This window comes from Anser cygnoides, chromosome 5 (assembly GCF_040182565.1).
Source record: "Anser cygnoides isolate HZ-2024a breed goose chromosome 5, Taihu_goose_T2T_genome, whole genome shotgun sequence".
NCBI lineage: Eukaryota > Metazoa > Chordata > Aves > Anseriformes > Anatidae > Anser > Anser cygnoides.
This window is the reverse complement of record NC_089877.1, coordinates 59457547-59480443: the sequence shown is the minus strand read 5'-3', so window position 1 is coordinate 59480443 and position 22897 is coordinate 59457547. Positions and strand designations below refer to the sequence as shown.

The 22897-nt window shown below is 40.1% G+C and overlaps 1 protein-coding gene across 1 annotated transcript; it reads right to left on the bottom strand.

Annotated features, from left to right (window-relative positions):
- Nucleotides 1-474: 474 nt before the first annotated feature.
- Nucleotides 475-21395, bottom strand: SGPP1 (sphingosine-1-phosphate phosphatase 1). Its single transcript, XM_048080634.2, has 3 exons — nucleotides 20723-21395; nucleotides 10018-10107; nucleotides 475-6625 (listed from the first exon to the last, which is right to left on the bottom strand). The coding sequence occupies exons 1-3, from the start codon at nucleotides 21308-21310 to the stop codon at nucleotides 6074-6076; spliced, it is 1230 nt and encodes a 409-aa protein (XP_047936591.2). The 5' UTR covers nucleotides 21311-21395; the 3' UTR covers nucleotides 475-6073.
- Between the last annotated feature and the right edge of the window lie 1502 nt (nucleotides 21396-22897).

Below are 22897 nucleotides of genomic sequence, written 5' to 3'. Positions count from 1 at the left end.
ACTCAGCTATCTCATTAAGCTACAACTGCAGCCTGAGTCAAAGTACCCATCAGATACCCACTGGAAACCCAAACTTCAGTATTTTCAGAACTTGTGAAGGTTTTTCTTCCTCCATGCAACAGGAACTCTCATGGAAAGCAGATTTTTTGTCACTAAGAATAAGAACATGTTTCCATATTGATTTATCAGTGTTCAACAAGTAGAAAAAGTTATGGAAAGGTGCAACTTAAATCTTTATATACAGTATGAACAATATGAAACTAAGCAGCCCCAAATTCAAGACATTTTGATATTTCTTCATTCTTTTTCCTGAATTTTTGCATCTAAACCCAGATCTTAAGAGACAATATTGTTCTAACAATTATTGCTGTAATAACATGATGCAAGTTTTCTTGTGGTCATTGTTTCACATTCATGATATGAATCCAACCACATGCTCCTCAGCACTGGAAGGAATAAAGACAAGGGAAGACATTTGAATCCAACAGTAGTTTATTACGCTCATTGCAGATGAAGTTAGATACTTCACTTACCAGTAAATACAAGTTTAAATATTAGTTGACAACCGCAGAAAGTGTACAAATACAAAAGTCGTTAACAATAACAAAAACATTCTAATGTATTAACTTTTACACATCAGTTGTATCCTATTATACAGCAACCACTATATGATCCTCAACCAAAATCAGGCCTTGCACTTGAAAGCATTTTTTTTGTTTTGTTTAAAATAAAAGTTCTCCAAGAGGTTGAGAGACTGGGGGGTTACAACTGCACTATTTCCCAAAATACTATCAACATATAGCCTTACCTAATACAAAGCTTTTTTATATTTTATGGATATTTGCTTTTAACAGGGAATGCAGTAACAAGAAAAATATATGCATATATTTTTTAAAAAAACTAAACAGCAATATGCACTATTTTATATATATGTGTATCTATATTGTATTACAGATTTCATATAAATCAAGTATAGGCCAAATTTTGGCATAATTTTAAGTGCATTAAGTTTAATACAAAATCCCCCTCAGTCTTTGCTCTTACTTTTAAAGCTACCGGTTACTGAATTCTCCTTTTCAGTTACGGTATTTTAAATGTCTGTCTTAAAACTCATTTTCATTTCTGGCATATCAGCCTTGACTTGCAAACAAAATAAATTTGTCAGAAAAAGCTCAGTGACTAATTTAGTCACAAAGTTTAGTCTAGATTGATAGGGCATATTATTTACACTTACCAATCACTTTAAGGTAGCAGTATTCTCCTCTGTACCCCTTCATTCTGTTAAATGGACACTTACTAATATGCAAATTATTTCAGGTGCAGAACTAAGCACAAAACACATTTTGTAATGCATAGAAAATTTGATTCAACTCCAGCATGCAGTTAGAATTAGAGAACACCTAAAAAGCAATATCCTCTCTACCATGATGCCTTTCTTTGCTTCCAAATTAAGTTTTGTTTGCCCTCGTTTCACAAAGTGTTACAGAAAGAAAACAACTTAGTGACCCAACTAATCCATTTGACAAAGACAGTATTTACAGTAAATTTTAAATAGGCTTGTATATTTTTTGCAGAAACAAAAATACCACTTAAGCTTTACACTAGAATAAAGTCCTGGCATGAAGTCATTCAATGACAATTCCTCCCACATAAAAAGTCAAAGTTTCCTCAAAGTCATTTGTAGAATATAGCAGTAAATTGTATAACCCAGAAACATTCTACATCTAAGGAAAACAGCGCAAACAATTACAGAAAATTAATCCCCCCAAGAATTAACTCTCCTGCCAACATTTCATCTACTAGCATTCAGTGATCTTGTTATTCAGCACCACTATGGTACAGAGGAAAAAGTATCAATCAACTGCTGCAAACGTACAAGCAGTTCCAGCGACTAAGAAACATCTTCCAAGGTAAGCCCTTTAAAAGTCCTGTATAAACTGGGCTAAGTGATTTTAAAAAGAACAGTCCCTTACAAAGTAAGTCACTTAATGCACACAGTTTCATGGATGCACACCAGACTGTGGACACGACCTTCAGGGTTCACTCTCAATGAAATAAAGAACTAGGTGCAGAACTCCCAGCAAAGTTAGTGGGGGTTAGACAGCAATACCCCCCTCATACACTTGAAGTATTAAATATTTTATATATTGCATGTCAGTCTCCCTTCTTTTGTACTGAGAAAGCAAACGCTGAAATAGAAGCAACTTTTAACACAGCAGATGTATTTACTTACAGCATGCAAGGTTTGTTTTATGCATTTGAGCAGCTAACAGCCACTAACAGCCCTTAAGTATTTACAAGTTCAAACCAACAATCTTCACATAAGTAGCAATTGCTTACAAGAAGCTCAGGACACTCCCCAGGAAATAAGCAAGAAATGTGTAAAAAACACAGTGAAAGCATAGTAAAAATCGAGTAGCAAAGGAAAATATGCCAGCTTTTAAAATCCAGACAATCTAACACTGTTCTGGTAGAAAACAAAACTACATATCACATTTAAAGATACCATTTTTAAAGAAGTGCATCTTTTAGTTGGTGTCTGTCCCCCCACCCCGAGAAAAGCTGTATGTAAGCTTAAGAAAAAAGTTTCTAAGTAAGTTTCTTAAAAAAGATATCTCCCTTTGGTTTGCCAAATTACCTTGATTTTCTTTTTTAAATTTGCAAGATAAGTAATGAGGCAAACGTGATCAGAGGCTGAAGGGCTTCACGGGTGATGACATGAAAGAAAGATGCTTCAACCCCAGTTCACAGAATGGGAAGCAAAAGCAAGAGTTTTATTGTAAACACGAAACTTTTTTCGTAAGACTAGGCTGCAGAACTTAACCCAAGATGCAACGCCTATGTTTGTCTATTTGAGGGCCAGGTCAGGAAAAAAGTTTGTCTCATGGCTTAAGGCAGTCTAAGACTAAATTCCTGTCTCTTCAGCCTCTTGGAAAACAGAACTTATTGCCAAATTACATTCTATGCTAATGTTAGTTTCAGTTTTGTATTTCACACAGTAATTACATAAAACAAATTTATCTCGTATCTTTTTGTAGTAAGTGCGTATCCCTATCTGCTTCAATAATCTGGTATTTCTACCTTCAGGACTTTATGAACTGCAATTAAGAAAGTTCACTGTGACATGAATAATGTTTTTGCACCACTTCACGAGAGGTTTCAAGTGTGTTATCCTTCTGAAAAGACATTTAACTACATTTTTAAAGCTATGTTAAATTTAGTTATAAATAATTTGGCAGCAGCTCACACTGGAAACATTTTTTCATGTCCAACTCTAGCAATAGCTTAGGGAAAAAGTGCTCTAGTTTTACCTGTTTTGTTATGACTGATTTGGAGAAATCTTATTAACCAAACATTTATTAAAATAAATATCTTTTTTTTTAATTTTTGTATTTTTACAATTCTTTACTCTGTAACAGTAATTCACATTGCATGATACTTTGTGCTAAACTGCCCTCTTGAGCCAAGTCCTTTATAAAACATGAAAATAGAATAGTAAAAGTTATTCACGTAAACTACAGCGAAGTAGTTGCAGTCTTACAAATAGGGTTGTAAAGGTGCTGGATAAACCAACATTCTGATATGTATTTCCTGCAGACTAAATGTGGTACACGTGTGACATTTTGAAGTTACCCAATGTAATGTATAAAAATATAGAATATTATATATTTGAGTAACAGTAGAACAAGCTACAGTGCAATTTTCCTTAACCCGGTGAAAGCCCTACCTATTTTTTCCCACCCATTCTACACTTTCCACAACAGGTTTTCTTTTCCATTAATAGTACAACAGAGCAAGCGCAGCTAGAGAAGACACATTTAAGAACACACTAATTCTGTAAACCTGAAGTTCCTAGAAATCAAATACGTACCTTAAAAAATGTGATTTGTTGACCCATCCTTTCTGTGCTATAGTTTAAACATTCTTCACTATAAAATGTAAAACTAAGATATTTATTATGCCCTAAATTTCAGAGAAAATCATCCCATCGCTTTTATCAGACTTCAGACTACTGTAATTTGGAACTACAAACACTTGCTCAGGGCTTTAAACATAAGGCATTTTGTGTACATTCCTCCCAGCTATTTATTCAACAACTACCTTAGTGCGCAAAGCCAAATCAGTGGAAATCCCTCCCTCAAAAACCTGGAAACGAATTTATCTTTTACTACACATTCAGCATAAAACTGCAATAAAGGAACAGACAGAAAATAGCTAGCTTGTTTCAGTGCATATTTCTGTTTTTGATTTTCTCCTATAAGGTAAGATCTTTTCAACTATAAGAGTTGTTTAACACACTTCAGTTCTTTTGAATACATTCATAGCAGTGAATTCCGAATGCACATCAGAAAGTCAGATTTTCACATCATCTAATAGGAGTGTACAATAACTTCGCTTTGAGAAAAGACAGGAATGGGAAGGTTTTTTTTTAATTTACAAATTAATAATTTGGAGCTCATATTTCCAACAGAAAAAGACTTTTGATTCCAAATAATTTGTAAGAAAAAGTAAGCTTTGTATTCTAACTATATTATTCCCTATACTTCCTATCCAAATTTTTTTTTTTTTTTTCCGGAAAAAAAAAAAGAAAATGCACTGATACAAAAACAACAGTAATTATTGTCTGGCCAGACAGTTAGATACCTCTTGCTGTAACACAGCAGTTCCTGGTAACATATTAGGTAACAGTATAAGAGACAAAATGAAAAAAACATGTGAAATTACAGTTCAAACATCATATACTATACTCATCACTGGAAAAAAGGATCATGAAAAGCTGAAAAGTGCATAACAACTCAAAATCTACATATGCAGAAGCCATTTATGCATCGACCATAGTGTCTTCTGAGTGCTCATATCTACCTATCAGAACGCTTAAAAATTTACTTTGATCATTATATTATCTTACAGCTAAGTTGGGTAAAAGTGATTACCACCTTTAATACAGTATGTTAATGAATAAAAATACATATTTTTTCCAAGGATAAAGATTTTCTAAGCACATTCTAAAAACAATGGTCCTTCTCAGTTTGGAATCATATGCAAGGTCCACTTCTTAATAGAATGGGGTATTTTTTTGTTTATATTTTTAGATAATTAATTTTGAACATCTCTGCATTGTAAAAACAATCTCCAGAAAAATATATCCTCTTCCAGGAACTTACAATACACATTAAAAATACCTACAAATAGGTTATTGTCCATTTACCACCTCTTGAGCTCAAGAGCACAATTCTTGGGCCATTTCATTTATGCGATTTCGAACAGGCTGAACTGTGAACGTTCCGGTTAACTTGAGCCATGCCAGCAACATGGACAATTTAACATTTAAAAGCATCTGCCTAATTACGTATGGTTTTAAACAAAGTTAGTCTTTTTACATCACAGTATATATGGCATTTCTTAATTTAACAACAGAAAGGCACAGTCATTAACCCATAAGATACAGTACCTGAATCATACATTCTCTGTCTATCACCAATGCCAATCCAGACAGTGTACTCTGCATGGGAGGCTAAAGAAAAGAGCTTTTTTTTTTTATTTTGTTTTCTTTTTTAAAATTTAACCTCATTACAAGTTTGGTCCATTAAAATGCCAATTAGCTGAAATATCATGACGCAGGACTTCAGGTGATAATTGAGGGAAACAAATTTGGCAGTGTATGGTCCAACAACTTGAATAAGTTCCTATGAAATGGCAAATAAATCATGAGTGGAGCTTTCTGCTTAGCTGTCAGATGTACCTGTTGAAACATCGGTGTATACAGGTACAGTATGACAGACATCCCAGGTACATTCACCGCGTCCCGCACACAAACACGCAGACTTTGTTACAGCAATAAGGCCAGACATAGCATTTACAGAGTTCAGCACTTCTCAGGAACTGTACTTGACCCCTAGCCCCATACCACACCAGAGACGTGCAATGTCCTTTAAATGCTTTGCCTGCTAGGTACTGCTGTTAAAGTGAAGACTGCTGAAAGCCAAGCTCACTGGCCTTCCCTTAGCAAACTAGTGCACCTCTTCAGACAGCAACTAGCTCTCTTCTTCCTTTTTCAAGTGATCAATCTGCATCAAGAAAGACCCATAAAACTGAAGAGGCAAGGAACAACGAACACAAGGGAGAAGCCAACCATTCCATACGTAATATAGCGATAGGGAAGCTCGACTTCCATGCGCTGTCTTGCTTTCCGCACATCATCGAGCGGTATGCGAAATATTTTACATGCCAGGGGAATAGTAGCTTTTTTCATCGCTACCTTTGTTAGTAGCAGGATTATTACTCCAATCAACAACCGCAGTATGGCTTTTCCAAACACAGTCACAGTGAGAGAGGAAAGAGATAAAGGAAGCGTGTCAGGAGGAGGATCTAGGTCTATGCCCATCAGGTAGTTCACGTGAGAGCCACAGGCTACTCCGGCACCACAGCCCAGTATCTGAGCCGTGTCTCCTCGCGATGTGCTCCAGGTGTCCAGAGTAAAAGAGAAGATGCCCAGGGCTAAGTGGAGACTGATGATAATTAAAGGTGCATACTTGTAAGTTAAATTGAAGTTATCGATCAGGTCCACAACTGGATGGAAGACAATCAGGATGAGAATAGCATAAAGAAATCCAGCAATAACATCCTGTGAGGAGAGAGAAAGATGTTTTCAGTGTAATAACTATTTCAAAAAATAAGTTACAGTAACATGGAGACAAACCTAGCTGCTCTGTGCTAAAATCTACTTGCAAATTCCCATGTTTTCACATTTTCACATTCACTGCACAAGACTTCTCTTTTCTTTATGTTAAGGGTAAGGTAATGAATTATATTTGGTCAACTATGAATAGAACATCTGCATCATGATCAAATGACACTGTAGACCTACCTATTCGGTGGCTACGACGGCCTTTATCCAGGACTGGGGCATTCCTGCCTACAGCCAGTACAAAGCCAGCCCAGCTAAATGGCTTCTGCCAACTTAAGTTTGCTGAAAAGCTCCATACTGGACCTAAGTGCCTGGGGCCAACACAAAGAGGGTTGGCAGCAAAAACTGGTGAGGCAGCAGAGGACTGCTGCAGCTAGGCATTAGGGCAGCTGAGACTCCACACAACTCCAGCTTCAGAACAAACAACACTGAAAAAACAGAACTGGTTCCAGGGGTGCAGCGATTTAAGCAGAGGAGGCAGAGGGGAACTTCTGTGTCTTCACACCTGAAGTTTGGTTTTATTATCATTTTTTAAAAGTGTCTGTTCTTAATGAAGGAGGTTTCTCTAATAATTTTTCAGTTTATCATTAAGTTTCAACCACTGCTAATTAATCACTCAGTTGTAGACTATTTACAAGTGTTGTCACCTTTAAGAAGTTCGTTGAAGGCTTTTTAGAAATCCAAGCACTACAGAGCAGATCACCTTCATTCACATGAATATCAACTTCTCCATGAGCCAGGTGTGACTTCCATCAGCAATATTTGTATTGCTCTGTCTTGAATTTATCTTTATTCACTTCCACTAATTAAATACCTAATAAAAGCTCTCATACAATTTAACTCATACGAAAGTCAGACTTGTTCATTTCAAAACTGATCACAACAGCCTCCTGCTGTATTTACCACCTTCCCCCCCAGACTCAGGCAGGATGGTTCATTTATATAATAGGTAACAAAATTAATGGCATTCACTCAAATGCTACCAAGATTCGAGAGCTCTGAATAACCCATCTATGTGATGCACAGCTATTTCTTCTATGACTTGGTTCTAAGACATTATCTGTTGTCAGCTGAAGCAACAGTTCATCCCAATTGCCTTCCATTCAAATGGTTCTGACTCGGGAAGCCTCCTGATCACTAATGCAAATAAATCCCTCAGCTTTTCTCCAGCTGCCTTATTTTCATCCACAGGGATGTGGCTGCCCCATCCCTGTCAGTGCCCAAGGCCAGGCTGGATGGGGCTGGGGGCAGCCTGGGCTGGCAGGAGGGGTCCCTGCCCTGCCCATGGCAGGGACCGGGATTAAATGGGCTGTAAGGTCTCCGCCAACCCAAACCATCCTGTGATTTTCACATGCACCTTTTACACTTCCTTCATCCACCAATTTAATTGCTCATTACCAAGTTTATCACTTTGGTAGCTCTTCTCCTTTTAGAAAGTGATCTTCAAAAACTTTTCTAGCCATCCATAGCAGTGGTCTTACATTTCAGATCACTATTTTGTAGTGTTCTTGTTTTTCCCATGTTTATATTGCATGCATCCACATGTGTATTTTTTAATCCTTTTTAATAGGTAATTCTGTTTTTCAACGATGACAACTTTGTTATTTGTTTATTTTGAAACGTTAGTAAGTAAAACACTAGCACATGCTTGGAGTAGCTGACATGAAACCTGAGCGGACATTAACAGCCACTCCCTTACCCTGCAAAATTACTTCTGCCCTGTTGAAGAAAAGGCAGTTTACACTTTGTAACCTTAATCACCCAATTCTGCACTAAGACTGATGGAGCGTAAATTAACAGAAGCTTGACATGCACTTTTAGCTACTGTATCAATGCTTTAAGAATTCTGCTAACCCAACGCATACAATTTATCTTTAACGCCTGAGGAGAGATGTTTTTAGTGATCAGCTTGAAGGAATACCTTCCTAGACAGATGCACAGAGTACTTCATGGGAAAATGCAAACCTTTGATATACAAACTTTCAGAACAATGAATCACAGAATGCTTTGGATTGTAAGTGGCCTTAAAGATCATCTAATTCCATTCCCCCTGCCCTCAGCAAGGACACATCCCACTAGACCAGGCTGCTCAAAGCCATTATTAAATAAATAAATCTCTGACATTCCCCCAATACTTCAAGAAATTTGCTAGATTCTGAGGTTTGTCTCTTCCTGCAGGAGAGATTTCAGATTTGTTCCAAATGTGCTTCAAGCAACGCACCTCATTTTGAGTGAGCTACAGGTGCACATGTAACACCAAGTTAACAGAACAAACTCAGTCTGCTTTGGTCTGTCACACCACATCATGCTCACAATACAAACAAGCCTGAATGAATTTGACAGTGAAAAAAATCCAAGCATGTGTTAGTTTGCAGGAAAAAAATAAAAAACTTTCCAAGGTTGTTCTCCCTCAATTTTTTGGATGCTTGTAGGAGTTCCTATGGCTCCACATTCATAATCGAAGTTTAAATTACTATGTTTGAACTCATTTAAGATGCTGTAATGAATGATGCAGTTCTCACTTTCCCTGTGGAAAAGAAGAACCTTCAGTGACACTGCCTTTTTTGTAAAACATCACTGGAGACCACTTCAATATAGCTCAACGTACCTTTCTTTATTCCATGCAACAAGAGCAAATGCAATCTTAAAATACTGCAACCATATATCGACAGTTTTCTAAAAAGACTTCAGAATCTTTAAGGTTAAGATTTAAGAAGTACACATTACTGTAAATCTTGATAATGCATTTGTTTACATTTTTGTTTCATTTAGCTGTCACTTCTTATGACAGATTCCGAGACTTTTGAGCAGTACTGTCATCCAGAAGACCTTGTACAGAAATCAGCAAATCAGCTACCCAGGTACTGCATCTGGGTACTAACATCATTATTTGTATTGATCCCAGGTTTAGCAAATAACAGTTACAGAGACGAAGTAACACAAACCTGCTAGAAAATTGACCCAAATTTTGGAAGTCAAGTACCCAGTTATTTTAGGGGAAGCCAAGAAATAGAGCTAAATGGGTCTGGCTGCTTCATTCCTGTTAATACATGATTGCTGCATGGTAAGGATAGCCTAGAAAAAGCAAGTACACATTGCAGATCACATTGTAGTGTATGCTCTCTGCTAAGGAAATACAAGTATTCTGTTTCTGTATGTACCCTACACAACCTGTGTATCTATCCTGTACTTTATATTACAGCATATTTTAAAATAAATAAAGCTAGATACAATTATTGTACTGTAAAAAAAATAAAAATCAAGTGATGGAAGTTTATGAAACCAGAAATTAACAGAAATAGTTGAAATAAAAGTTTAGGATATCTTACCAAAATTGAATGCATTCCCATATAAATTCGACTACAGCAAACCAATAAACACCAGCAGAATGCAAGGATCAGTCCAAATATAAGGGGGTACTGGTAGGAAAAAAAATGAAAGATTGTATTAGAATTTGAAGAAAAAAATCACTATAAAAATTCCATGGTTAACCCCACAAAAGGAACTTAGCAAAAACCAATTAATGCAACTTCTGCTTACCCTTTTTCTTGCCCTAACCTTCCCAAGCTTATCAGTAAGTCTGCTTTTTATAAAGTCAAAACTTTATGAAGTCAAACTTTTTCATTTTTTTCTTGTCCTCTTCCTTTGCATTCAGGCTATACGAATTTCAGGCCGTTATTTCCATTTTTCTTCCAGACAAAGCAGTAACAAGTGGATGGATCTCTAATAGTCTTGCTGTGCTATGGTACCCTAAGTAGGGAACATAGCGAGGGTCAATCCTTGTGTTATGAGCTCTGGAACAGTTTACTCTGGGTGAAGCAGTTACGTAACACGTTAGTACTGTCAAGAGCTGTCCAGGCAGAATCTAGCAGTCCTACCTTTCTCCTGGGGGGGGGAAAACACAACTCATAATAATTTACTGATGAGTTCAATTTTCTACAGACTTTTAGAGGTTCTGCAATCCTTGACTCAAGTCTCTGAGCGTCAGTGTGAAACTCCTAGAATAGTAATCCTCTTTGATCTCTGTAAAGCCTTATTAATTAACGTGGCTGGTATGAGAAATTTATCAAAAACATCATATACTTGTTTCCAACACCTTTTGGTAGAAGTTATTACTAGGACCCTTCACTGGGAAAGAACAATTTACTTTGCTCATCATATACTAAGTTTCTACACTTTCTGCTAACTTTCATAGGTTTTTGGATAAAATATGCTGTACTAACTTCACATCTTACACCACGATAAGAAATACTTCCCCACTACTGTATTGCAAGACGTTGTACATGACAGGATACAACTTCCTTTTTCAGTTTTAAAAAATATGCATTAGTTCTATAGAAGAAGTCACAAGACAAAAAATGACATTTCCAAAATTGTTTCACTTCCTACACAAAAGCAATGATACCAAGATAAACTTTTTATTATTTGCAATTTAAACAAGTAGTCTGGATATACTTGAATCTCAGAATAAAAGAAAACTTGCGAATTACAGGCAATTTTCTTGCCTTTTCCCTTGCTGCTTTTATGGGCAAGCTGGAAGGCAGAACATCCACCACATTAGAGAAAAAGATATTTAAATTACTTGGAGAAAGTCATCCTTTGTGAAGGCCATTTAACGGATTTACAAGCTTCTAAATCAGTCTTTCAACAAAAGGTCTGAGAAAGTATTACCAGCCTTCTGTATTATTCCATTATTCTTTGAATTCTCATCTCCAGGATCATGTTAATACGACAAACCAAAAAGAAAAACTCTCTCAGAAAATCAGGAATCTTCCATTTCACAGGAAAAACAGAATTCACATTAAAATCTGTTCTAAGTGCCCAGCTCACAACTGTGTTGCATCTGGCTTTACACTAATTCATGGAGCAATATGTTTCTGCTACAGCAATTGTCTAGAAACTGTAACTGAATAAAATCACATTCCTAATAATTTATTTTTAACTGAAACGATGAAGGAATGAGCTCAGAAGCTGGAGCTTTGACAGGAAGATTAATGAAATGCCAGGATCAGCAGGCTGTAGCAGCTAATGATGCTGGGATAAGTTTGGATTGTGGGGGAGAAGATGTTGGAGCAACTGAACAGCAAGAGCCTAAAAAGGAGCACGAAGGAAAAGGCATGCGTGAGGAGTCCTGGGCAGGCAACTACGAACCCCAGGGAAAAGTCAGAAATTCATTCCAGTTCTGGAAACGAAGCGATTGCTCTCAGTTAGGAACTTTCAAGGGAGAGGTGTTTGGGGAAGAATGAAACTGTGTCACAAACTCCTACTTCGAAGAACACTTTGGAAAGAGTATTTAGCTCTCACACTATTTTTTTTTTTTTAAGATATTATTGCAAACAGATGCCCATTAAAACATCCAAGACCACTCACCAGCTCAGTACCTCAGCACCAAAGCATCTGTATCCGAGAGCTCAAAACCTTCCCTATCGTGTCCCAAATAAAAAGCCAATGACACGTTTTACACTGATTCACACAATCTGAAACGCAGAAGAATTTTTAACTGAAGCACAAATTACTCTGACTGGGACAGAGTTCATATGACCTGCCCACAAGTGTGCTTGCAGCATTAGGCACGTTCTGATTTTTGCTATTTTTAATGCATGATGATCATAACAGTAGAAGTCCTGAGCCCAGACAGTTTCTTTTCACCCAAACGAGCACAATATACCTAGCTGTAGTGTCTCCAGTCCACTATAAAAAAAATGAAACAATTATTCTAATTTGCTCTGGAATACTATTCCACCACCAAACAGTTAAGCAGATTTTTGTGATTAGCTCCCACGCTAAGCCTTCTCTCCCATGCTCCCAACTGGCACACTTGGACAACTACCAGTTTATCTAAAGGGATAGCTATTTTAGAGGCTGATACAAAGGAGCTTCAGGCAGCCATCTCTGTGTATAACACACAGGAATAATGTTTAACCTATAGAAGGTTTTAACCTTCCTCTCTCCTGGTGCCTTCCAGTGTTACATCTGCACCTCCCAGCATAGCCTGCACAACCAACTGCTCCGGTTTTCCTCCCGCAACCCCAGAACCCACCTGGGGAGCATCACAAAGCTGTAGGCACGCTTCTGGGCAACATAGCCCACTGACCTCCTTAGGTGCAAGCAGAAACCAAGCCGAACCACCGCCCTGCTACAAGGCACAGCACCAATCCCTGCTTCCCCTGGGCGCTCGCTCCTGCCTCTTAAAAGCAACCGCTGGGTTCAAGAATTCCTCGAGCACGAAACCGGTAGCGCCTGCTGAAGATCTGCCTCAAGGTGATAAGGCAGTTGCAAATTTTGTCCTCACGCATAAGGGATGAGCACACCAGGTGACTAAAGGAGCACATTAACACTCCCACACACTTCGCAGCTCACAAGACAGCTGCTCAGCAGCGTGCCAAGTCGTAACACCAACAGGGGACATCACCGTAATCCCTAAAAAAAGCTTATGCTATAAAGTTATTTCCAAATCACTGTCTGAAAATAATACGGTACTGAAGTACTAACAAGTGTTGTTAAAGTGCTGTTGCAACTGGAAAATGACTGCCCGGCTATTGTTTTGCATATACACACACACAGGTTATACCATGGCTGTTACACCATGGCTGTGGGTATTTGTAACCTCCCACTGCCTAGGCATGTGAAATCCCCCAAACACCATCCGCCACCGACTTGCATAATGCCTTACAAGTACTAACATTTATCAGCCCTGCTTTGCAAGAAACCGTATTTCACAAAGCTTCTCTCCCGGTTACAAATGAACCTCCAAAGAAAAAACAACTTTTACTATGTCTTCTACCCTAAATAGCTGTGGTATGAAAGATTAATGTGAAAGCTTTAATATAAACCAATCTCAAGTACTTGTGGAAGAAAACCATATATTTTTTTTAAAGTTCATTTCAGTCTTATTTTGGGTCTTATTCTGGAAAAATGTAACTTCCAAATATGTAAATGGGAATAGTTATCAATTACTTCTGTGTTATAAGCTCATATCTTGTCTATACAGTTGTATATATAATATACACTCTGACAGTTTCTACTTAAATGGAAGAGGCTAAACCAACACTGCAGAACTCCAGCAATTCTAGTCCTATGGTTCCTTACATGCCACATGAGAATCATAGAGGCACAAACCACTAAAGATGACAAGTTCACTTCTACCCTCTCTCCCAGGTCATCACTATTCTTACACGGAAAGCATCGCATCTCCCTGCAAATGAGGCTCCAAAAAGTTGCTAGAGATCACAACTGGCAGAAGTAGGAAAAAAACAAAACCCAAAAACCTCCATTCTCTTAGCTCGTTCCTTCTAAGAACAGAATTGACACATCAATTGACATTCTTGACCACACTCCAAGTCACTTAGAGTCAGATATAATTAAGACTATCCCCAAAAACCTCTATCTCAATCACTTCCACACCATCTCAACAGTTTTGAAGTATATGGAATATTTATCAAACCGTGTATGGCATTTTTGGCATACAGTATGGCATACAGTAAGAAGCCTTGTGATTTGAAAATCGTAACAATAATATTCACATAGTACTCAGTCTGAACTTCAAAATCACATGTTGACTCAAAAATCAACATTAACCTGGTATTTTTCTCCTTGAGAGAAGTACCCACACTTCATATTACATCAAATCACTGATAACCAGCTTGCACAAATATTTTTCCCCAAAGGTCAGAATAAATCTTTGATAATATGCGTAAGCACGTAGCACACTACAAAATGGAGCAGAGGCAGATGGAATTGACAGCAATGCAGAGATCGTAGATAAAGAAATGCAACATATAGATTAGGAAGATACAGTCATTGACGTTTGGCCCTTTAAATGCTTGAATTGATGTTTCTTTGAAAGAGAAACATTCCGGTCTTTATACATAAAAATGAGGGACAGATCATCAAGCCTTATGTTTCTAAGTGAGAAATCCCCATTTTCTTTAACCGCATCCTCTAAAGAGAGCTTGCAAGTGTGTAATGGGATCGCATAGCAAGCGCTTCCCTGAAGTGCCTGTCCTCCTCCCTCCCCTCGATCTGACTTGATGCCAAGAGTCTTAATAACATAACCATTGTTTAGAAATGCTCATAAGGAAACAATCCATCTGAAAAGCTTTGACCTCGGTCAGAAAATTCCTTCTTTCATAACGGAACATTCGTTCGACGCTCGGGATGCTCATTTCTTTTACACCCCTAGAGTGCATTCTGTACCAGAGAAGTTTTCAATATCCACAATGGGTTCCAAACATTTTCAGTATTCTGTAGTATGATTAGAAAAGATCATCGAGTAATAACTCAGAAGTTCAGCTTAAGTTTGAAACAATTATTGTGGGACAGTTAGCAGGAAGAGCCCAAGGAAAACTCAGAGCATCATGCCTTTACCAAGAGGCTTGGGCTGTGCGTGGGCAACAGCCCGTCCAAAAGCTGTAAGCGATGTTTACAAGATGACTGAGGCACTGCTGGGTCAGCTGAGTACAAAACACACAGCATGTAACGATCATTTTTTGGAGAAGGCAGAAAAGGGAGAAGATGGTGGTTAAAAAAAAAAAAAGGAAATACCATTTATGAGTCATTTTAGAATAAATAAAGTCAAAAAAAAGTCTCTTCAAAAGATGCTATGGGGTAAATAACACTGAGCTACATTTATCAGTTACTTTTTTCTGCTGACCAACCTTAATACAAAAAAGCACAAAAATCTGAGCGATACATGCCTCTTCTTTGAATTCCAATATAAAGATTTCAAAGCCAGTCTTTCAGGCAGCTAAAGGTTTAATTTTCTGCTACACATCTGAAAAGACATCAAGAGTTGCAACAGGAGCTGCAGCCTGTTACTGCTTCTCCTCGCAACCATCACAAACGGCAGTCCCTCCCTCGGCACACCCAGCAAGAATCACCAAGAGCTTCCTCTTTTTATGCCCTCAAAACCTACAGACATTTTTCTACAAACTGACGTTCTCTCAGCTCAACCAACAGACTTTATGTCAAAGTATGAGCAGCGCTTTACACGTGTGCAATGCACCAAGAAAAAAAATGGCTTCAGAAGCAAAGTATTCCCTTTGAATCCCTCCTGCACCAAGGACTCGGCCTCTAACCTTACCGTACTTGTTTTTGCATAGTCCCCCAAGATGCTCTACACAAATTAAAGATTTGCTTATGCAAAACTGAAAAACGTTGAATGCCAATCAACGCAGTTCAATAGGCCAGGCTGGTGTTCCCCGGTGGGATTTGTAATAGGTTGCTTGCTCAGTGTAATTCAAACTTGTCAGAGTACCTGAATCAAAAAAGACACCATTTTTTTCCAGCTTCCCCTACAAATAAGCTAACAACATTAATAGAACCTAGAAAACACAGCTTCACAACTCAACTACACAAGGCCAATGCTGACCCTTCAAATTCCCAGCTCTTTCTCAAGACCTCCTGACTGCGATATCTGGGGCTTTCAGATCACCTCTTCTTCTCTGCTTTTCAAGTCAGAAGTGTTTTTGTTGGATTGTTTAAAGCAAACCACGTAATAAACTCATGAGACAAGCGTACAACTTGCTTGCTGTAAAATTCCCACTATAGCGGTGTTGTGATGGGACTGTTCATCTAACCCCAACAGCTAATTAATCCCCCTGCCCAGGGGAACCTGACGGAAGTTACACTTTAGAAACGGGATAGCAGGAAGGCAATTCTAGAGGGAAAACTTAGCAGTGGACAATCACAATGATGCACAACTCTCTCAACTCCCAATACAGATCCTGTCAAACCCGTCTCGTGTTATTAGATTCATCAGCTTTGGTTGATAAAAGTCACGGTGCAAATGAAAGACTTCTGGAGGGGTGTTTGACCCGGTGCCACATTAAACACACAATTAGGAGCATGAAGAATCAGAGCATTAAGTAAATGAAAACTGGAAAATACTTTGAGGTGTGTCAAAGAAATGATTACAGAACCGATGACTACTGGAAGTTCAGCTGCAGTGCTTATTAGGGTCACCATTATCCTCAGTGGAGTGGAAAGAGTCATTGTGGACAGGATTTCTGTATAAAACACTGGCATGCAAGCACACAGGGAGGACAATGCTGCCATATTCAATGCTTTCAACTGCTACCAGAGATAAGCCCTTTCCACAGAGGTTGGTTAATGTAGTTACAGAGGCAAGCCACTCATCAATCAAGGCTCCGGGCTCCTGCTGAGTGAGTATCAACTTAACGAGGTTTGTTCTGCCGCCTACAGCAGGAGCCTCAGCTCATTAAGGCAGGGCTCGGAACCCGTCACTGTCCCAGCCCAGCAGCTGCTGCCAGAGCCAGGCTGGGCACTGCAGGAAATCGGGCAGAAAAGGGCCTTTTCTGTCCCCCTGGCTGATCCTTTTTCCCCTGAAAACAAACCAGCAGGGTTGTGACACATTCGGGTACCATCCGAACCCAAGCAGTGTTTCTTATCAAGTACGAGTTGATGTCTATTCGAGAGCAGCAGTTCAAAGCCATCACATAAAATTAAAAAAAAAAAAAAGGGGGGTTTCCAATAGCCTCAGACTTCGGCTTTTGGAGATTTTGCAGATAACAATTAGCACCTCACACCACCTCTTCCTCCCTGCTCAGTACACTGTATAAGCTAACTTGCATCGAGCTGCAAGTATTTCAAAGCAAGCAGGTTCTCCCCAGCGTGACAAAGGTTTAGTGTTTCCTACATCATATCAGGATCTGAAACCTCACTGTCTTAAGTGTCTGTCCTCTTATTTCAGGGTTTCAGAGCTTCAAAGATGGAAAGAAAAATATTAGTGTCTACAATGCTCAAATTCTGGTCAGTTTTTGATTTGAGCTTTGCAATTTGAGGTTACTGAAGTGTCTTTGAAACAGGCAGTGTTTCCTGCTGAAACTGAAAAAAAAATATTTAACATATGATGCAAGTAGAATCAAATGATTCAGGCAAGCTCTCACTGAACAAGGTGAAACTGAAAAATTACATTCTACTAGGGACAGAACAGTTAGCTACAATGAAAATTATCTTAACATCTGACTTTCATCCGGAAGCACATCATTTGCATTGAACTTTCCTTGTGTCCAAAATCTCTAACAAAAAATTTGTCACAGCCATCTTTAACATACAGTATCTCTGATAAAATTTTCCTGAAAAATTGCATTTATAACCAAGTATTTTAGTTTTACTATGTATAGCCCCACATCCTTCTGAATGCTTTGTGAAAGGCATGGAATTGTACCAGCATTAGACAGACATTGAAAAATAAGAAACCACAAACTTAATTCAACAGGTTAAAAGAAAACCAACTGGAAATCAAAACTGTTGTTTTTAAATGGGTAATTTGGGCCATACCTACAAAATTAAGCGCAGATTTTCTTTGTTCTCTAGATTGTTCAAGGGAAAGACTCACAGACTGCATTTGATAGAAAATTATTACACAATACTAGGAAGTCATAACCCACTGAAAGCAAGCTCCAAGTAAGCTATACAGGAAAGTGATTCCCTTTTCATCTGAGTAATCTCTTCTAGAGAGTGGCTTTCTTTGGTTTATTATAAACCTTAAATTGTCAAACTCAATTAAAGTTACCTTTACTCCAGCAGTAGATCTCTGCACAGAGTTACAGCTGTATCTCCTTAAATTCACTCAGTCTCATTCCACTATGATTTTTCTGAACAAATAATGCTAAGATGTGGACTCATTTACTGCAATCAGTGTCCAAGTAATGCTTGCCTGAACACCCAGGAAAACTGTACCCCAATATCTGCCAACAAGTATAAATCTCACCACCTGGAGCTGCTGATACATAGCTGCAGTTTAATAAAAGAGCTGTGACAAACTCTCTCATCATTAATAGTTTTCCAAGAAGTCAGGATGTCAGTTGCTTCATTCTTTTTTTAAATCTTATTTCCAGAACAGTATGACACAAAGGTTGTCATATAGATTCCAATTCCTGTCAATGTAAGAAATATGGAGAACAGCAGAAGCATTAAATGGAAGCTTGTTTCTTTTTAGAGGTATATTGAAAGATATTCAACATTCTACAGGTTACCCTTTAATAACTATAAATTATTTTTAAAAGTCAGGTGTTTTTTGTTTTTTTAAATGAAAGCTTTGAAATAGTGGAAGTTTGTTTCAGAAAGGTCGTTTTTCAAACCTGTTTCATAGACAAAAATCAATTCATCTGAAGACTAAATTTGCTCCCTGATTTCTTAAGTGTGGTTTTAAGTGAAGAACATTAGGGGTGAATATTTATAATTTCTTAATATGCATTCATTAAAAATGCATCTGGTTAATTAGCACAATATTTCTGTAGACTGCAGCTAAACTTAATCTGGTTAAGTTAAAAAAATAATATTTAATACTTTGTCAATTTGCCAGTTGTATAAAAGCAATCAAGCCAGGCTGTCCTTTGTACACATGACAGTGTGTGCAAAATAACTGACTGATACTACCAAATGAGCTTTCCTACATGCCAGGAGAAAATCCCGTTCATTCTTTAGGTAACATCAGCCCCACACATCTAACAAAAATACTAATCAAATATTCAGATTGCAGTCAGTCATAAAAAACAATGTTAAGCTTAAGCATCTCAGTGACAGAACTCCAAGCATTTATTCTGTGAACACCCACAAAATGTGACACCTGATGCCTGCACAGATGTGGCAGAGTAGGATTTCACATTTTCCTAGCAAAGAATATGAATCCCTAGGGGCTTTCTTTTGGGCACATGGTATCACCTTACACAAACAGATACATAAGCTTTGATAAATAGAGGCCAAATACCACTCAGTGTCCAACCCTCAGCTCTTTCTTTCCTTTCAGGCACCCATTCGATATACTAAGATAAAGCCACAAAGTGTCACGCCGTGACAGCACACAACTGGTGACTGCTAATAGTAACTGGAAGATAAGGGTTCATCTCCTGCATAAAGCTTAAGAAAAGGGTTCTCTGCAAAGGTGACACGTGACTTAAGATAGCCAGGTATTATAATAAGAATTTGTAAATATTAACAGCTTAAAAGTAGACTTACTGCTTAATTTGTTAAACATTATGCATAGAATGCTAAAACCCTATGTTTGTTGCCTGGAAAACGCTCTCCTCCATTTACTGCTGGAATTGGTGCAGTGATTTGGAGAACCACATACATGTTGCGCTTTCTTTGGAGTTGTGTTGCCCGTACCGCAAGCAGCCAGCACCGAACCGAGAGCACAGCCTGCGTACGCCAGATGTTCTGTGTTACTGCAACTTAACACACACTGACTCGAAGTGCAATAGACACATCTCCAGATTTTGCTGAATGAAGGCTCTGAAAAGGTTCAGAGACCGATTCCTGCTAATTATTGGCACGTTAATAGTTGTAAAGCCATCTGAAAGTACATGTACTCCTCAAAGCAAAAATAAGCATCTCCAGTTTACAGGCAATTAACCTAAAAAACAAGAGTTAGAGAAAAGCCAAATTGATTCAAGCTACAGAGTGCCTCAAAGAAAAAAAAAAAAAAAAAAAAACCTTTAGATCCTGACTCGCCAGCCCATTCTCAGTCAGCAGGACCAAAAGCCTGCAAAAACATCTATTGCCTATCCAAATAGTGTACATTCAAACCATCCAGCCTTACAACAGCTAACCTGAAAAACCTCGAGAAAGGCGTGCACGTTCCTCGGGCTGATTTTTAGGGCACAGGGAGGCGATAGCTCGCAGTAAGACTTGGGCTCAGAAGATGAGGCAATCACTTAGAGTAAGGCTCGGAAGACAGAAATACTGGAACTGCTCAGAAATATGACAGAAATACTGGGGATAGAAACATGACAGAAATACTGAATACTGCTGCTCAGAAACATGACAGAAATACTGGAATACTGGAACTGCTCAGAAATATGACAAAATATTGGAACTGCTCGGAAACATTACAACTGCTCTTACAGCCTGAGCACTCGCCGGGATGCCAGAAAAATGAAGCAGCGATTGTGCAGGCGAAAGGAGCAGGGATTTCACATTCCACCCCCACCCAACCCCTTCCTCCCCCTCCATAAACCCCCCCCCGGGGGTGCATGTACCCCAGGGTAGGGGGGGGAGCACGGCCGGTACCTGCCAGCGGCCGTAGCTGAGCAGCAGCAGCGCCAGGGGGATGGCGGTGCCCGACATGGCGTGCGTGGAGGGCATGCTGTACTCGGAGCTGTAGAACACCTCCAGCTTCACCACGGGCGGCGAGGCGGGCCGCGGCCAGCGGACCACGTCCTTGGTGCACTGCCCCACGTACATCACCCACACCCAGACGATGACCAGCCGCCGGCCCAGCCAGGCGTCCACGTTCCAGATGCAGAAGGGGAAGAAGAGGATGTAGAAGAGCTCGTTGCCCAGCTCCGTGCCCAGGCTGAACAGGTAGTACAGGAGGCGGCTGCGGGTCGAGAACTCCTGGCAGCCCTCCTCCTCCTCCTCTGACAGGGAGTTGCGCCGCGGCCGCCGCCGCCACCCCTGGGGGCCGCCGGCCCCCGCCGCCGCCGCCTCCCGTCGCCCGCCGCCCGCGGGGCCGCCGTTAGCCACCGGCCCCCGGCCCCCGGCTCGCTGCTCCGCGTCGGGCCAGCCGCAGGGCCCCTCCACGCCGCACAGCCGCTGGAAGGCGGCCACCTTCTGCGGGTCCCGCAGCCCCGCGGCCAGGCGGCGGCACGCAGCCATGGCCGGCACCGCGCGAGGCGAGGCGAGGCGAGGCGCTGCACCGCGAGCCCGCCGCCGCCGCCCTCAGGCTCCCCGCCCGCCCGCCCGCAGCCTGGCGTCACCGCCCCCCTCGGCGCCTGCGCACAACTCTGGGCAGCACGGGTGGGGCGCTCCCCGCCAAAGCTGCTCGCGGCGCGGATTGGTCGTGGTGGGCTGCCGGTCCCGCCCGCAAGGGAAGGGGGAGCCAATCAGGGAGGGGTGGTGAGGGAGGCAGCGGGCGGCGTGCCTCTGCCTCAGCCTTTACTTCAGCCTCGAGCGTGAGGCGCGGTCGTCTCATTCCCATGGCCGTGTCCATGGCCGTCCCCAGGAGCTGTTTGTTTGTCCTCCCTCCTGTCCCAGGCCGAGCCCCTCTTCCTCAGCTTAACCTCCGCTGCTCCCTGCTGCCCAGCAGTTCTGTTCCCTGCCCCAGTACCAAGGCATATCTGTACTCTGCCTTAAAATCACAAGGTTAAACAAGTGGGAAATGTGCCGCTTCGTGCTGTCTGTGTAAAGGCATGACGGAAGTGGCTGGTTAGCCTAACAGCAATCCCAACCAAAACAAGAGATCCTGTGTGGAATTCAAATAATAGTATATTTGGACCACATGGCCTTGGCGGTCTTTTCCAACCTTAATGGAATATCCCAAGTTGAAAGGGACCCACAAGGATCATCGAGTACAACTCCTAAAAAACTCCTGGTTTTACTGCCCCTTATTAGGGAAAACAGCCTTTCAACCACTTTGCATTAAAGTTCATTCTCACATAAAAGAATTCTTTACATCTTATAAAAGCAGTAGCAAAATGCAAACATGCCTGGCTTACTGTGAGGTAAACTAATGCTCAACCACGGCAAGTATGATTCTATGAATAAAAATTTGAAGGAACCTGACAGAAGTCTACACGGTTTTATAGCAAAAATAACTGTGCTGCTTTGAGATCATAAAAATTAAGAAAAATAACTTTTGTGCTGCCTCGTTAATGCTGTGCCAGTAAACTGTGTGTGTGGAGCTGGCGGCCCGATCCCAAGCAGATCCCTACCTTGCACTACATCTGTAGCAGTGGCCTGGAAGCTGCTGCAAAAATTCAGGTCAAGGATGAGTGGAGTCCTAAATAACGATGGCCAGAATGGTTGGTAGAAGCGTCCTATCCAAACTTAGTGAGCTTTATCCCAGCCAAACATAAAGCTGTCTGTCAAAGAACCGAGTGTGAAGGCTGTAACTGTTAAATAAAAGATTAAACCCTGGGAAGGTAATGGCTCTGAGAAGGATTTAAGGGTCACAATAAAGAAGCAATTAAATAAGGGCTCTTCTGTACAATGCTGTGGCAGAAAGAAAAGATTAATCGATGTATACACAATGGAATAAACCAATGCTTATTGTACTTCTCATGTTTGGCATCAACAACACCATCCGTAGGACAGTGCATACAGTTCTGGTTTTCATTCCTTGAAGAAGAATATTGGAAAATAAGAGAGTGCAAAACACTGAAGCAAAATGTTCCGGTGGTTGGAGAAAATGCATTACACTGGGAGGCTTTAAGAGCTCAAGCTGTTAAAAGTTATCTAAAAGGA

Bases quoted from the DNA above. Each gene is read 5' to 3' on its own strand.
- SGPP1 (XM_048080634.2), bottom strand. From the start codon at position 21,310: ATGGCTGCGTGCCGCCGCCTGGCCGCGGGGCTGCGGGACCCGCAGAAG. The intron at 10,108-20,722 runs GTACCGGCCGTG...TTTTCCTACCAG, and splicing joins TCAGCTACGGCCGCTGGCAG to TACCCCCTTATATTTGGACT. The intron at 6,626-10,017 runs GTAAGATATCCT...CTCTCCTCACAG, and splicing joins TGGGAATGCATTCAATTTTG to GATGTTATTGCTGGATTTCT.